Source organism: Styela clava, chromosome 14, assembly GCF_964204865.1.
Source record: "Styela clava chromosome 14, kaStyClav1.hap1.2, whole genome shotgun sequence".
NCBI lineage: Eukaryota > Metazoa > Chordata > Ascidiacea > Stolidobranchia > Styelidae > Styela > Styela clava.
The window spans coordinates 14075354-14091865 of NC_135263.1; the positions used below are offsets into that span (position 1 = coordinate 14075354).

A 16512-nucleotide genomic window follows, 5' to 3' on the forward strand; every position below is an offset into this window, starting at 1 on the left:
CTCTTTTTTGTGAAATTGGAGCAGTACACGAGAGATTACAGTACTATGAGCGCAAAATGCACGTTCTACGTTCATTTTAGCACAAGAAACGTACACAATAATACGGAAGCACACGCCTTCGCAGAAAATGTTGCCGTCCGGTAGAGCATTTTAGCCTATTATATCTTAATTTTGGATTACTGCAACTACTCTACAACTCCTAAGAAGGCAGAATTATGATTGACTTATTTGATTTATACTTAAATTTCCGAAACACAACCAAAAACTAACGAATTGCATTTAAAATCGCGACAACGCGGTATTGTTCACAACTACAACTGAAAATCTGTCTGAGTGGATTCGAAAAGGCTTATTGTTACGTCAATATTTGCATCTTGCTGATTGGGCAATGTTACGAAATAAAGTCGATTCTGGGGGAAGCATCTCTTGGAAAAAAATGTGTTATATTTGAGTTATGATGTAATTTATTTACTTCCCGCAAATAACGCATGAGTTTCAACAACTTTTTAGTGGGCCGCTTTGTAAATACAAAACTAAAAAAGACAACAAATTCCGGAGCCAGTAGCAAGGATTTACTTTTCATTTTACTTCAAAGCGATAGGGACGATCAAAGTTGACACAAAAGGTATAATAATGAGAATAAAATTTATTTGGATATTGGGTTGCGAATCATTTTTATACTTTTCTTCAGCGCCTCGCCGCCAACGATCACAACATAGCTTTAGAATCTGTCGAACAGACCGCGCAGTCGTGCTAGAAATAAAAACCTTCACGAAAAATTCAAACAAAGGTTGATAGCGTGAGTGCTTGTTTTATTTTAGCCTGGTTCAAAACGAAATTTAAAATGTTATTTGGGCTGTGCCTCTGAATACAGGAATCACCAACTTCATACTGCAGGCCGCATATTTCGTTATATTTTTCGTGTTTAACAATTATTTTAACATTTTAATCCTTTACGTTATCAGTCTGAGAAACATATACTGCAAGATTCCAATTTCCATAAGTAGACTGGGAAAACCTTAACGTGCGCCTCTATTTTAAACCCTGCTTTAACATGTTGTTTGCTGAACGACCAAAATGTGATGAAATTAAGTAACAGCTGAATCAACGTACTCATAATACCGAACCAATGTTATATCGAATTATATCAAACCACATATGTCATGTCATCGTGTATTCGTCTGTCTTGAATTGGTCTTCTGCGTGTTGCTATTTTTATGCAGAACTTGGCGGTGTGGCCTCATTATCATAACGGTTTATCAGTTTCTGAGGTATAATTAATTTTTTTTTTTCAAATATCTATCCCTCATGGCAAGAGTAATTGATATAACGCGCAGTATGTCCATGAACACCATTGCCAAACTACTAACAAATAATATACGATAAATAAATTTCCATGATTATGTCATTAAACGTCAAAGTGAGAATCAGATATATATTCTAATAAATTCGCGCAGTGGATTGTTATTGTTATCATCATTATATTGACTCAACTTAAATCCAAATTTGTTAAATTTTGATTCCTACTTTGTTATCGCAGATTTATCAACCAGCATAAATTGAAAACTGAAATTGGACGCATGTTGTGTATCGTGTCACAGCTCTCATTGTTTCAGCCATGAGTGACCATGGTTGCAAATTCATTACTATAATTTTCTCCCGCGTCTCGCCGCTGATGATCGCAAAAGAGCTTTATAATTTGTCGAGCAGGTCGCGCAAAAAATAAAAAAAATTTTTTATCCATGTTTACCAGAACGCAAGACTTAATACATGCGTAATTAGCAAAACCGACAATTGGATGTAGATGGCGTAACAGTCAAGCTAAAATCACGAAACATACGTTTGTACAGAGGGTCCGTAACGATATGGAATGAGTCCTGTCAGTCAGCATTTAACGTTAGTATGTATTGATTCAGATTTTCATGAGTTTTATTTCGTCAAAGAAAATATTATCCTTTGTCGTTGGTTAGGCAGATAAATTGATAAAGCATCCGCCAAAAATAAGGTTGACAAACAGTGGTCCGCGGTTTAAAAAATTTGGGAAACTCTCAGCTTATATGAAATATACTAAATATTCAAAGTCTGCTTATAAATTATATGGTGAGACGCAGTAAACAGCTTATCGGCACTGCGTAGATATTAACCTGGCGATAACGCAAAGCGATAAGAGCGGGTGCCGCAGCAAAAATGTGATTTGTATGCTCAGTGCAGATTCTAACTTTCTTAACCCCCAAATGCAGTTGCTCGCTACTTTAAGTCCAACATTAGCCATTGCGTTTTTCATGAAAAATCTATTTATTTTTTGCATGTAACGTTTAAAGTCAGTTTTCATAAAAAAAATTAACTTTATCAAAATTTTGATATATATGTAAATTATTATTTGCGCATCATCATTCGCGTAAAAGCCCGTTCTCGCAAAATTATTTCCATCTTGTCTGAAAACATCTTCTCTATACACCTGTGATAATTATACTATAAAACTAAACATTATATCTGCTGAGACCGATTCGATGAAGTTGAAATTTCTGTTTCGAGATGTTTCAATCGCTAGTCATCGCTAGGCTAGTCACTTTTACGAAACATCATTTCAGTACCTCCAAGGGAGTGACCGGAGCCTTTCCAGTGATGCCAGTACAACCCAGCAGGACCGGCTCTACTATCGCCCTCTCCGTTGTAGTTTCCATTTAAATGAGAATGCATACAGCTTTTAAACCACCATCCACCTCTTGTGAAATCTCCGCAATGCAAACTCCATTTGTCGTTATCTTGATCTCGTGTTGAAAAAGGCATTCCATTATGGTACGCCATAGAATCTCCAGCAGACCCACTGTAACTTCCTACATTCATCGCGTAATTGGTAGATTTACCTCCGACAGAAAAAGTGCTGAAATATCACCATATGAATAGAAACGCTGCTTTAAATCGAATGTAAATTTTGTTATTTTTTCAATATTGAATTCTCCATTACCTTTTAATTAATGCAACTTCTAATCGCTCAATCTAAAATTCGATTGCATTTTTCCCAATACACCCACATGCATTTATTATAAAATTCAACCTAAATGATCACCTGTATTTGGCGTATGCTGTGTTACCTTCTTTATCCAAAAGATCAATTCGCAATTCGTATTCTCCGTTAAGCGTCAATGCATGCAAAGCGTCTAGACCTGACAGATGGTATTTTAGAATTCTTAAAATAGGATGCTCATTGAAGGCCGAAAATGACGCTCATGTTAAGCTAACGAGTAAATTACTTTACCTAACCAAAATTCTCCTGTCTTGTTTCCGAATCCTTTAGCGTAGTCATTCCATGTTCTGTAAAAATTTTCCGATCCATCTTGACGACGCTGAAACACCTGCAAAGTAAGTATAGACTTGACTTAATAAAATTTATCACCCTTAACCTGTACTGGTGGGCACATGATTGGAGTTCAAAACTTTATAACTGCAATGCCAATACAGTCCCATTAAATCAATCAGTCTACAAAAATCGTCATCGATATTAAAATACGGCGATATTTAAATACTCTTACGATCCATCCTCCATCATCCGTAGTAAGATCGCAATATACTTCGTATCGTTTGTTATTTCTGAAAATATCGTACACCCCTCCTTTTTCATCAGTTGATTTTGCGTATTCAGGCTTCACGGTTTGGCAATCTACGATTGTTGTTTGAATCATATCTGTATGGTTTATTTGGTATTGCATGAAAACATTTAAACATATCCTTAGGTAGGATGATTTTAAGAACGTCGAAAGTGGGTAAATTTAGTAAGTCTTACTTTTTTGAAGTTCTTCAATCAAAATCTGATTCCTCTTTGTTTGCTCAGCCATCTCGTCATACATCAATGATTTCTTATCAAACTCCAATTTAATATCTTGAACGGTAAACAAGGAAGCGTTAAAAATCTTCACTCGCTACATGTTTTGTGTTGAGATTATGTATCGTCAAAGTGAAATGTATGGTGGCCCATCGTTGTCAAGTGTAAAATTTAAAAAAAAAATGAAAAAATAAAATGAAAAAGCGAAAATAAAAAAATAGGTGTGAAAAAACATAAAAATAATTGAAAAAAAAGAAATAAAAAAAAATTTAAATTAAAAAAAAAAATTGAAAAATAAAACAAACAAAAAAATTAAAAAAAAAATTAAAATTAAAAAAAAAAATTAAAAAAAAAAAAAAATTTGAAAAAAAAAATTGGATAAAAAGAAAATAAAAAGGTTGACAACGATGGTCCGCCTCGTGGCCCATCGTTGTCACGCGTTTTTATTTTTAGAAAATTTGCTTCTGCTTGGGACCAACGTTGTCAGGCATAATCCTACGCGCACAAATGTGTTCCCTGGGTTTCAAACTCACTACTGATTTTCTTGAGCAATATTCAATATGAAAATGTTCTATAAATTCTCCATGCTACAAGTTCAACAAGAAGTAATATATTTATAATAATGATAAGAGAATATAGAATTGAATACGAAAATTCGGAAAATTTGTTTTTACGTGTATAAGGTAATTTGGAGAATGCTGCTTAACTACTCAGTTGTCTGCACACTCGCGATGCCGGTACCGTACCGTCTTACCAAATACCGGTAGTCGGTTATAGTCGCTTTGCGTCTGACCGCACCGGTAGCCATACAATCACTCATCATCTCCCATTCTTTCACGAGTGATTGCATGGGTACCGGTACGGTCAGACGATACCGTACCGGCATCGCACGAGTGTCTGAGCAGTTAAGCAGCATTTTCCAATTAAATTACCTTCTACACGTAAAAACAAATTTTCGTATCCAATTCTATATTCTCTTATCCTTATTATAAATATATTGCTTGTGGTTGAACTTGTAGCATGGAGAATTTGTAGAACATTTTCATGTTGAATTTATTGGATATTGGTCATGAAAATCAGTAGTGAGTTAGAAACCCAGGAAACACATTTGTGCGTGTAGGATTAAGTCTGACAACGTTGGTCCCAAGCAGCATCAAATTTTCTAAAAATAGAAACGCGTGACAACGATGGGCCACGAGGCGGACCATCGCTGTCAACCTTTTTATTTTCTTTTTATCCAATTTTTTTTTTCAAATTTTTTTTTTTTTTTCTAATTTTTTTTTTTAATTTTAATTTTTTTTTTAATTTTTTTGTTTGTTTTATTTTTCAATTTTTTTTTTTAATTTAAATTTTTTTTTATTTCTTTTTTTTCAATTATTTTTATGTTTTTTCACAACTATTTTTTTATTTTCGCTTTTTCATTTTATTTTTTCATTTTTTTTTTAAATTTTACACGTGACAACGATGGGCCACCATAGAAATGAGACTCTCTTTTTAAATGATTTGTTTTATAGTTTAGGTTATGTGATAACCATAAATGATCTACGTCAATTTATAATTCAGATGTACACAAGTCAAGTGAAGTGCGTTTATTAGTGATATATTGCTTACGGTAACAATTAAAATATTAAAACTTTACCTCCAAACTTTTGTTCCATTTTAGCAAAAATCTTTGTGTAGTTTATCACTGCTGCTTCTCCCCGCCGTCCTGGTGGCCCAGGAGGCCCTGCTTTACCCACTCGAACCCCGCTACGACTGCTTACAAAATCATCTTCAGGTATGTTGTTGATTTTTTGTCTCGTGCAATATTGATGCATCAAGTAAACCTGCGAGCATAACCCAAGATCGGCTTGTGATGATGAACGAGTAGGAGGGAGAAACACGACACAACTCAAGAACAGAACTAAAGTTGCGTTACCAGGCTGCATCTCTGTTTGCTATTAAGTAACCTCGGTATTGTTAATATTGGAATCTGAAGTGAAAAATATTTTTAAACTGAGATATTGAATATATATAGCCTGGATATAAATAGCATTCTCTGACCTCAATTCTTCGAAAACCTACCCGAGGTATGCTATATAAGCAGTGGGCATTTTATTCAGCAAGCATAGTCAGTAATATTAAACAACTTTTGACACAACTGTCGTTGCTTTACGAGAAATAATTGCCCACGGCAAGTTGTATTTTTTTTTCAATACGTAACAAATTCAGATTACAAAACTCCCGAATTCATACCAAGATTAAACAGCGGGCGTGATTTTCAGTTTTATGTCTGGCTTAACCGCAAAACGACGGTATGATGTCATTTGTCCTAAAAAGCTTTTCGGAAAAAGTAGATTTGTGAAAACTGACACTTGTTGTAATGATGTAGTTATGAGTCCTCCATGAAAAATCTAAATTTTGAAGGCAACATTCAACTGAAAATCAATTTTTGTAGAAAACTCCATTTGAAAAACAAAATATGTAAAAATCATTTTCGCATTCATGTAAATTGTAAACGATAAAGGAGCCGCCACTTTTTCCGGTAAGAACTGATTAGAACCTGTATAATAACAAAATTAGACCAGAGACTTAAACTACTAAGCAATCTGAAATCAAGCGATAAACAGATCTGCAAACAGTCCACCTGAAATATTTGTGAAAAGGGCGTTCATAATGATATATACGAAGGCTAAACTTCTGAAGAACACGCAGATTAAACGCGTGATTGCTTTTCACCCCGTTGAAAATGAACTCTCGTATCGGCCTTGTAAACAGTTTTTCTTTGACTTGGAAATCCCTGCAAATATTTCGTAACGCATCGTTGGTAACTTTCATTGATGCGTGCGTGGTGCGTGCATCATACGTGCGAGCAATGACATGTCATTGGTGCGAGACATGGATTGCTTGCTATCTATCTATCTAAAATTAATTCCACCATTTATTCAAAAACACTTAAATCTTGCAAAAGTGCCCACCCGCTCATCCATAATCAAATTTACAAGGTTAACCTTCCTACTTACGTCTGCGACTTCAGATCGATTACAATACTATACTGTGGATTGCCTGTTAGCTAGTTGAACTGAGGATTGTCTGTTAGCAGTGTATATATACATACTCTGGCATCCCGAGCCATTAACCATTATTAAAATACTCTCAGCAAAATCTCGAATATGAGGAGAATCTCGCATTGAGTAAAATTCTGTTTGACAACGACATTCACCGTACATTAACAATTTTTTGGGAAAAATATTTGTGCGTTCATACAGCTGAGAAAAAAACTACTGCAAAGTTGACAAGACAATGGACGTTTTCCGGACCCTTGACCTCAGAAAAATTCTCCAAATCCATTACTATCGTGAAACTTTTGACGATTACTGGACACGAAATGTAGCCTACATATGGATCGTTTTGTTTATGTTGTTGTCCTTGTTGGTATTTTCCTCTTTATCGTTATGGAAACATCGCTTTTCTCATCAACTACTGGACCAATTGCTCATAAATTTTCAGTGGTTGAGGATTATATTTTTTTCTAGAAGGCTGTTACTTTTATTTATTTAAAAAAAAAATTGTACGGTGTCATAAATAATTGCGCTTTTTATGGCGGTTCTGCTTTCGCGTTAGTCGTCAATACTGTGTTCACTGTGACAGATTGCATGTTTTGGATAGTTGGTGCTAATTTCTGAATACTAGAATTAAAGCTCCTCAGACAACAGCCCATTTTTGGAAATCCAACTCAAAACTTACAAATAACACACAAGTCAATTGTTAATCTATTGTCGATTGGTCATTTTTATCGAAACAAGAGCGATGCTCAAATATATCGACACGAAGACCAAATTATCTCTTACCGTACCGGTACCATCAAAAAGATCCAGACCTTCGCGGAGCAAGCGAGTGTCACGAGAGAGGTGAAAGAACCGCTACATATAATTCGTATTATACTAACATAATGATCAACAGCAAAATAACAAAACGATCCATAGGTCAAGCTCGTGTCGAATAAATAAGGAACGATGCTTGAGGAGAGAGAGATTTATTTCCACATCCATAGCCACGCATTTGTTTGAACAGAGGGGAACATGTTGTCTATTTTGATTTACAGTGATGTCGATCGTCTAGAAGAGTTTGTTCAATTGGTCAGGAATCCTCGCAATTCTTATTGCCTAGTTATCGGATGTTATTGAATTTTGAATAATATTTTTGGTGTACGCTGTAGGAAGGTCATTATTATGCTAATTTTCCCTGGTAACACCTCAGTAAAGATGCAGTTCTCAAACTTTCATAGCCAATTACTAGAATTACTTCAATTATATAATAGCAATGTTATAATGGTTGACATTCCAACTACAAGAAGTTCACCACCGAATGTTTGATACCACAATTCAAGTGGTTTTCTAATATCATCTATCCCTCCAACTCTATGTTGTTGAAGATTTTTTGGAGACTCCAGCAGCAAAGTCCCATATTTTATTATGATCAAAGAAACAAGGAATAGTTTGAATAACAGTGTAAAATAAATGTGTAAAATATTTTATTGAAGAACCATTAAATTCATATAAAAATAATTCACAGATGAACCACAATCAGTGCAGCAAATATCAAACAATAAACAGTACGAAACTCTCTTATATGAAGACTTGGCATAAATAAAATTTGAAGTAGTGTAGCAACAACAGTGATTTTTTATAATACCTCCCAAATTTACATTGGTAATATTCCAGATATTTTCATCTGAGCATCATAACCTGAGAAAAAATTTTTGAAACGATGAAAATATTAAGTCATTCATGTTTGACAATAAAGCATGAGTAAGAGATATAAATATAAAAGTTTCTATTTCCCAATCACCCATTTAGCGCAATCATGGTCCATGGCAAAATGTGAGCGTAAAAACTTGTGATCAAAGTTTTACAAAATGAAGTTAATTATCAATATGAAGAGAGAGTGATGAATTTTCATTGTTTCAAATTGGAATGTATGTGGCTTTAGCCACAAGATAATTAGGATGAAAAATACAAGCACAAAAATCAACATTCAAAGAAAACTTTCATTTTATCAAATAGTTCATTGCCATCAACTTTTCTAGGCTTGAAGGTATAGCCTTGTATTGAACGAGATAAAAAATCATACATATTTTGTGTTTCAACCTATTAAATAAGATAATGAATGAAATCTATAAAATAAACGATAAGCTATAACAATGTATCTTTCATGACCTTCCAACAGTCACTGGGTGTATAATATTTAGACCAGCCAATCAAGTGATCGCTCAATTGGGTATTTCGAAAAAATAAATAAATCAGTGTATAGTCAATCTATTTTCAAAATTACTTAAACTGTTTCATGAGAACTGCCAAAAATCAATAAGAAAGTTTTATTTGAGGTTGTATTTCTGATCAAAATTGCAATAAAATAATTTAGAAACAGAACAGAAATAGAAAACCATGAGAAAACATAGACTCTCATTGGATGATATTATTTGATACGACTTAATAATATCAGAAGTATATTTGAGATGCAACAAAACAGAGTATATATATATATTATTGTAGAACTTTTAGTATGAAACGAACTACTCGTATTTATGGTTACCAAATAAACAATCTTTTCCACTTACCATATGGAAAATACTGAACTTTCAACTTCAACTCCATAGATCTTTTTAAAATTTCCACAGCCTGTAAAATATAAAATACTGTATGTGTAAAAACAATCAGGTCCAAATTTTTGAAGGATCACTCAGTCTGCAGGTTATTTAAATCAAATGAGCAAAAATAATGGAAAATCTCAGAGGGGAGAGTTAGCTAGATCTCAGGGAATCACAACCTCATACCAAATGAATTCAATTAAAATGAGGTAAATTCAGAGTAAAATTTTGTTTCACAAAAAGTCTTTATTGACCTTGTTGGTCAAGGACCTTATTTTAGAAACTTCAATTTGTTCAAATATTTATCTTTTTTGCTATCATCAGTGAGTACCAACACCTTCACTATGGACAGACATTTAGATCAAAATGTGTGTAAGGAAAAGAGAGTACCGTACTTTTACTATCTTTATTGGAAATGTGGTGACATAACTATTTTCTGATGATCTTTTTTCGAAATAAATTTCAGGTAAAATGCATATCAAAATTCTTAATTTATTTTTCAGCAATTTCTCAGTGTTTTTAAAAGTAAAAAAATGTCAGGTTCTTTAATGCCCAATTAAAATAACATCAAAATCCCATCACTGTATTCAATAAATCATACTTCATTATGCGGGATATCAGTAAAATCTGCATTATTGACAGATAAAATCTCATCTCCTGGCTTCAATCCTAGTTTCTCCGCTTCAGATTCTGCCAAAACCTGATGAATAATAGGCATTAGGCAAAGAAATAAAGTTTTGCAACGTACATAATTAACTTGACATGCCTGACTATCTGTCAAAGGTGCTTACTGAGGTTTTGCACTCCTAGAAAACAAGACAGATAACACAATGCTGCAAATGGCTGAAACAAAATCTGTCTCAGAAAGCTTATTAATGTCCTATTACATCAAAACCATCATAATAATTAATAGACTGTTATAGTATTACTAAATTATCATAGTAGATAAATCTGTGAATATAGAAATGAGATGGCTATACCACAGTCTGACAGTGCAGGAGCCAAGGCAAACAAAGTAGTACAGAAGTAGCCTATAGGCAGAGCACATACCGGTAAATGTTCCTTCACACATATAATAGCATATGTACTGTCGTTCGTTCGTTTGCGATTATTTTGAATTGCTGTAAACTTACCTTAGAAATGAAAACACCGCCTTCATTCGCCCTCCCGCCTCTAATATTAAAACCAAGCGGCTGGCCTTGAACTTGCTTCTTAAGTTCTACCACTCTTGGTAAGTACATGCTCAAGTTACTGTTGTAAATAGGATTTTTCCATCGCTGAGCTGCTGGGATCCAAGGTGGAGGAGCTTCGTATGGAGGGGGTTCTGATGGTCGAGTCTTCGCCATCTATCACACGCCAGCACGGGAGAGCAGAATCATTAAGTGGGAAATTGTCGGTCGTTGTGCAGATGTGTGCGGGGCTTTTTCAACCACTGTGAATCCAGCAGAATTTCAGCAGAAAAATATTCTGAAGTTTTCAACCGATTCCCACGCGGAATATAACAACTTTTGATAATATTAATTACGAATAAACGGATCCTACTCAGAATTAAATGTTCCGAAAAAAACACACCGGAGAAAAAGATACGTTTAAGCACATTAAGCTGGTACTGGTAATTATAAAATACATAAATAAAATTCACATGACGGAGAATCACATAAAAAAAGAATATGTTAGCACGGAAAACAAAACAAAATCTAATATCACATAAGGGAACACCAAAAATATCGGTAGGTTTTTTTGCAATGTTACTAATGCTAACTGTAATGTATGAGCCCAAATTCGAATATAATCCGCAAAATGCCGACAACTTATAAGAGTAATTCTGAATGATATAGATAGTCACAAGTATTATATATGATATGGGGTAAGGAACAAAGCGAGTCTTCGTGAAGTATAGGATATCGAAACAAATATCGGCCGTCAAAAATTGATGAAAATCAGATTTTGTCATATTTGATGCGTCATCGATTGTTCGACGCCATATTCGAATATGTTATTTTATTTTCCGACAACTTAAGACAATGATTTTATTTACATAAATACCTCAAGTGTCCAATAACAAAGTATGACCACCAGCAGAATGAAATTGAAAAAATATGGGCCTTCAAATATTGACGAAAATAAGATTTTGTCATATTTAGAGCGATATCGACTATTCGACGGCAATTTAGAATATGTTATTTTATTTTCCGACAACTTTTGACAATGATTTCATTTACATGTATAATTTAAGTCTCCAACAGCAAAGTATGATCACCAGCAGAATAAAAAAAAAAAATAGGATTTCAAATATTGATGAAAATCGTATTTTGGGCAATATCGATTATTCGACTACATATTCGAATATGTTATTTTACTTTCCGACAACTTTTGACAACGATTTCGTTTTTTTATGTATAATTCAAGTGTCGAAAAACAAAGTATGATCACCAGCAGAATGACAATTAAAAAAATATGAGATTTCAAAAATTGTAGAAAATTAGATTTTGTCATATTTGGAGAAAAATCGTTTATTCGATGCCAAATTCGAATATGTTATTTTATTTTCCGACAACTTTTGACAAAGATTTCGTTTTTAAGTATAATTGAAATGTTCAACAAGAAAGTATGATCACCAGCAGAATGCTAAATAAAAAAATACGGCCCTGCAAAAATTAATGAAAATCGGAATTTGTCATATTTGGTGCGAAATCGATTATTCGAAACCAAATTCGAATATGTTATTTTATTTTCCGACAACTTTTGACAATGATTTCGTTTTAAGTATAACTGAAGTGTCCAACAACAAAGTATGATCACCAGCAGAATGAAAATTGAAAAAATATGGGCCTTCAAAAATAGATAAAAATCGTATTTTGTGCGACTTCGATTGTTCGACGCCAAATTTGAATATGTTGTTTTATTTTCCGACAACTTTTGACAATGATTTCGTTTTTAAGTATAATTGAAGTGTCCAACAAAACAAAGTATGATCACCAGCAGAATAAAAATTGAAAAAAATATGGGCCTTCAAAAATTGATGAAAATCGTATTTTGTCGTAATTTGTGCGACTTCGATTGTTCGACGCCAAATTCGAATATGTTATTTTATTTTCCGACAACTTTTGACAATGATTTCGTTTTTAGGTATAACTGAAGTGTCTAACAACAAAGTATGATCACCAGCAGAATAAAATTGAAAAAAATATGGGCCTTCAGAGACTGATGAAAACCGTATTTTGTCGTATTTTGTGCGATATCGATTATTCGACGCCAAATCCGAATATGTTATTTTATTTTCCGACAACTTTTGACAATGATTTCAGATTTTGTCATATTTGGTTTGAAATAGATGATTCGGCTTCAATTTCAAATATAATCCGCAAAGTAACGACAAATTATCACGGGGTTTTCATTCATAATAGATGAAAAATGCTGAACACCAGCAGCAGAACAAATCTTGACATAGTATGCCTTCAAAATCTGCTTGAAATCGAGGCTCGAATATGGTTCGAAAATTAATTTAAATACATGGAGTTGTACATTGTTATTTCGAACCTTCATAATGCGCTAAACTTACTGGGAGATGGGTTAGATGTGCTGAATAAATGAAATTGCATTGATATAGTTGTTTTATGCATTGTAACTGATAATATGAAAGAACCGAGTAATTCGTCGTACCAATCATAATAATAGCTATAGCTTACATCAGGCCTGCCCAACCTGTTTCGTCTCACGGGCCACTTTCACTTGACGAAATTCGTTGCGGGCCGCAAACGTTTGTACCAAACATTAATACCAGCAAAGTCCTAATTTCGGTGTAGATAATTTACATAATACGTAAAAGGCAAGTTAATTAACATAAAATTAATCACGTAAATAATTGCTTTCTGGTTATTGGGCAGGGCTGGCAAATAATTCGAATATCAAGTCGAATATTAGAATAGCAGTTTACTATTCGAATATCTGGTAACACGGGGAGTGGACATGACACTCGCGGGCCGCCGAATCAAAGAATCAATTGCGGTTTTTTGACGACCACACAAGAACACATACATCGCGTCAAAACTGAGTGTTATATTTGAGTTACAGTGTTTTCATTCATTTATTTTGAGTAGCAATGATACTACCTCAATGTTTAAATGAGCATAATGTGCGCCAATGTCAAAGGAATATCAAGTTTAAGTGGGCCGTTTCGTAACATTTGAAACACCAATACAAGTACTTAATGAAGTAACATTACAAAGACTAAATACGACTAAATACGATTTTCAATAATTTTTGAAGGCTCATATTTTTTTCAATTTTCATCCTGCTGGTGATCATACTTTGTTGTTGGACACTTCAGTTATACTTAAAAACGAAATCATTGTCAAAAGTTGTCGGAAAATAAAATAACATATTCGAATTTGGCGTCGAACAATCGAAGTCGCACAAAATACGACAAAATGCGATTTTAATCATTTTTTGAAGGCCCATATTTTTTTTAATTTTCATTCTGCTGGTGATCATACTTTGTTGTTAAACACTTCAGTTATACTTAAAAACGAAATCGTTGTCAAAAGTTGTCGGAAAATAAAATAACATATTCGAATTTGGCGTCGAACAACCGAAGTCGCACAAAATACGACTAAATACGATTTTCAATAATTTTTGAAGGCTCATATTTTTTTCAATTTTCATTCTGCTGGTGATCATACTTTGTTGTTGGACACTTGAATTATACATATAAACGAAATCGTTGTCAAAAATTGTCGGAAAGTAAAATAACATATTCGAATTTGTAGTCGAGTAATCGATGACGCATCAAATATGACAAAATCTGATTTTCATCAATTTTTGACGGCCGATATTTGTTCCGATATCCTATACTTCATGAAGACTCGCTTTGTTCCTTACCCCATATCATATATAATACTTGTGACTATCTATATCATTCAGAATTACTCTTATAATTTGTCGGCATTTCGTGGATTATATTCGAATTTGGGCTCATACATTACAGTTAGCATTAGTAACATTGCAAAAAAACCTACCGATATTTTTGGCGTTCCATTATGTGATATTAGATTTTGTTTGGTTTTTCGTGCTGACATATTCTTTTTTTATGTGATTCTCCGTCATGTGAATTTTATTTATGTATTTTATAATTACCAGTACCAGCTTAATGTGCTTAAACGTATCTTTTTCTCCGGTGTGTTTTTCTCGGAACATTTAATTCTGAGTAGGATCCGTTTATTCGTAATTAATATTATTAAAATTAGTTATATTCCGCGTGGGAATCGGTTGAAAACTGCAGAATATTTTTCTGCTGAAATTCTGCTGGATTCACAGTGGTCTTTTTTCAGTGGGATGTAGCATGAGTCCGTTTTTTTTCGAATTTCCGGGAGTCGGTTATCACAATAGTATTTCGACTTTGAGATTTTGTTTTGTCCAATGACATATAACAATTGTCATATGCCATTGAATTTGTCAGAGCATTTCGGGCCTCTTGACCGGTTACCAGTCCGTGTCGGGTATGGTTAGCCAGTTTTCGAAAGCATGGACTTGATGGTGGAGAAGGTCGTAACCGACCAGCGGTGGCGTGAACCACCCTACGGCGAAAAGGAGTCCAGGAATCCTCTCGCACATAACTATCCCCGCATGGGATTCGAACCTGCAAACCCACGCAGGGTAATGATGAGCGTATTTCTAACGTTTAGCACGAGGCCCCACCGCCGAGCCAATATGGTAAATAACATTGAAGTGTATACACCTCAAGGGTAATAACACATGTTTGTTCGCGTTACTAATATCCAGGGGAGGTCGCTACGCTACCCGCGAGGGGAAATGTATAGAAATATTTTTAGTAAATTAAGAAGCAGATGTTTGTTTGAAATTTGTTGGAGGACTCGGAGCGTTGCGCCGGAGTCGAATTTTTCCAATTTTAAGGTTCGTGATCACTCAACCGTGACGAAATTTTATTAATATCAACTAGACCTCAACTACCTTGTATGACCCAAATATGGCATCTATGCCTTTCACCATTCTCGAGATATAACGTAAAATCACTGGAGCATGACTGAGTAGCGGGGGAAAAAAAATTCTTTTAAAATGGATTCAAATAATTTTTCTAAAAATGCCCATGCCTTTTCTTTCCTAATAAGTCCCTTCAGAGGCCTGCAATAAGCCAAAATCACTAAAAAGTGACTGGGGGATAGGAGAAAAAAAATTTCTTCAAAAACATGTTAAACTAATTTTTCCAACCATACCTATCTATTTTATTTCTCAATAGCTCCATTTTTGGGTGCGCAACATTTTACGCCACTGGATGGCGATTGGGAGGGGAAGCACCGATTTTTCGGTAAAAAAAAAATTTAAATTAGTTATACTCTTTGAGAATTAGGCAAGTCTTTGCCGAAAACCCCATTCATATGTCTCACAATCTCCTAAAAACAATAGAACCTAAGTGGGCGTGGCTTTGCACGAGTTTTCTCACCACAGAGGGCGTGGGAGCAATGCCCCCACCCCCAATTATACTTGGAATAATTCCCAATGCTCGGGCAAACGCTTTCCGATTCCGGAAACAAAGCTAAATGGCCTCTAAACCCCCAAATCACTCTAGCATTACTGACTGACAGCTTGATTGACCAATAAGCAGCTCCGGGCCACTAAAATCCCATTTTAACCCACTTCCATTGGCCCGATCGTATCCAAAAATTTTCTGTGTTTGTTTGGTAACTACCTCCCGCTTCATGCCAAATTTCGTCCCGATTGGTCCGCCAGTTTTCTGGGAAATGGTAATTCTAACGCTATCTCTTAACAGACTTCGTCAAATTATTTTTGCCCTACGCGCAAAGTCTTTTGACCATTACTGTGCTTTCGCACTAAAGTGCTACAAGTTTGCCTGACCAATAATCATAATATTTATCTACAACCTACACTTTGGTTTGTTTCCGAGCAACGTCCGAGCAAAGTAGGGCGGCCCCAGCGTAAAATTCTTTGTCGTTGCATGAATTCCGTGTATAAATTTATATTCCTGTTTAGTTCATCGTGTATTCATTGCATAGATGGTGGCTATGTATTGCATTTAGTTTTC

General features: G+C 34.6%; 3 protein-coding genes across 5 annotated transcripts in view; 1 reads left to right on the plus strand and 2 right to left on the minus strand.

Annotated features, from left to right (window-relative positions):
- The window catches only part of LOC120340871 (coiled-coil domain-containing protein 40-like), a 223012-nt gene that overhangs the window by 36236 nt on the left and 170264 nt on the right, over positions 1 to 16512 (plus strand). The gene's annotated exons all lie outside the window — the stretch shown is intronic.
- Positions 2220 to 6018, minus strand: LOC120340827 (microfibril-associated glycoprotein 4-like). 2 transcript variants are annotated; one of them, XM_078119924.1, is made up of 6 exons: positions 5463 to 6018; positions 3785 to 3880; positions 3534 to 3661; positions 3260 to 3356; positions 3071 to 3167; positions 2220 to 2884 (listed from the first exon to the last, which is right to left on the minus strand). In XM_078119924.1, the coding sequence occupies exons 1-6, from the start codon at positions 5749 to 5751 to the stop codon at positions 2563 to 2565; spliced, it is 1029 nt and encodes a 342-aa protein (XP_077976050.1). In that variant the 5' UTR covers positions 5752 to 6018; the 3' UTR covers positions 2220 to 2562. The 2 variants fall into 2 exon arrangements, with proteins under 2 accessions (XP_077976050.1, XP_039265138.2); XM_039409204.2 differs by having other exon boundaries at positions 2258 to 2884; positions 3534 to 3685; positions 5463 to 6004.
- Positions 8253 to 10884, minus strand: LOC120340830 (PDZ domain-containing protein 11-like). The gene is made up of 4 exons (XM_039409206.2): positions 10586 to 10884; positions 10054 to 10152; positions 9423 to 9483; positions 8253 to 8550 (listed from the first exon to the last, which is right to left on the minus strand). The coding sequence occupies exons 1-4, from the start codon at positions 10796 to 10798 to the stop codon at positions 8507 to 8509; spliced, it is 417 nt and encodes a 138-aa protein (XP_039265140.1). The 5' UTR covers positions 10799 to 10884; the 3' UTR covers positions 8253 to 8506.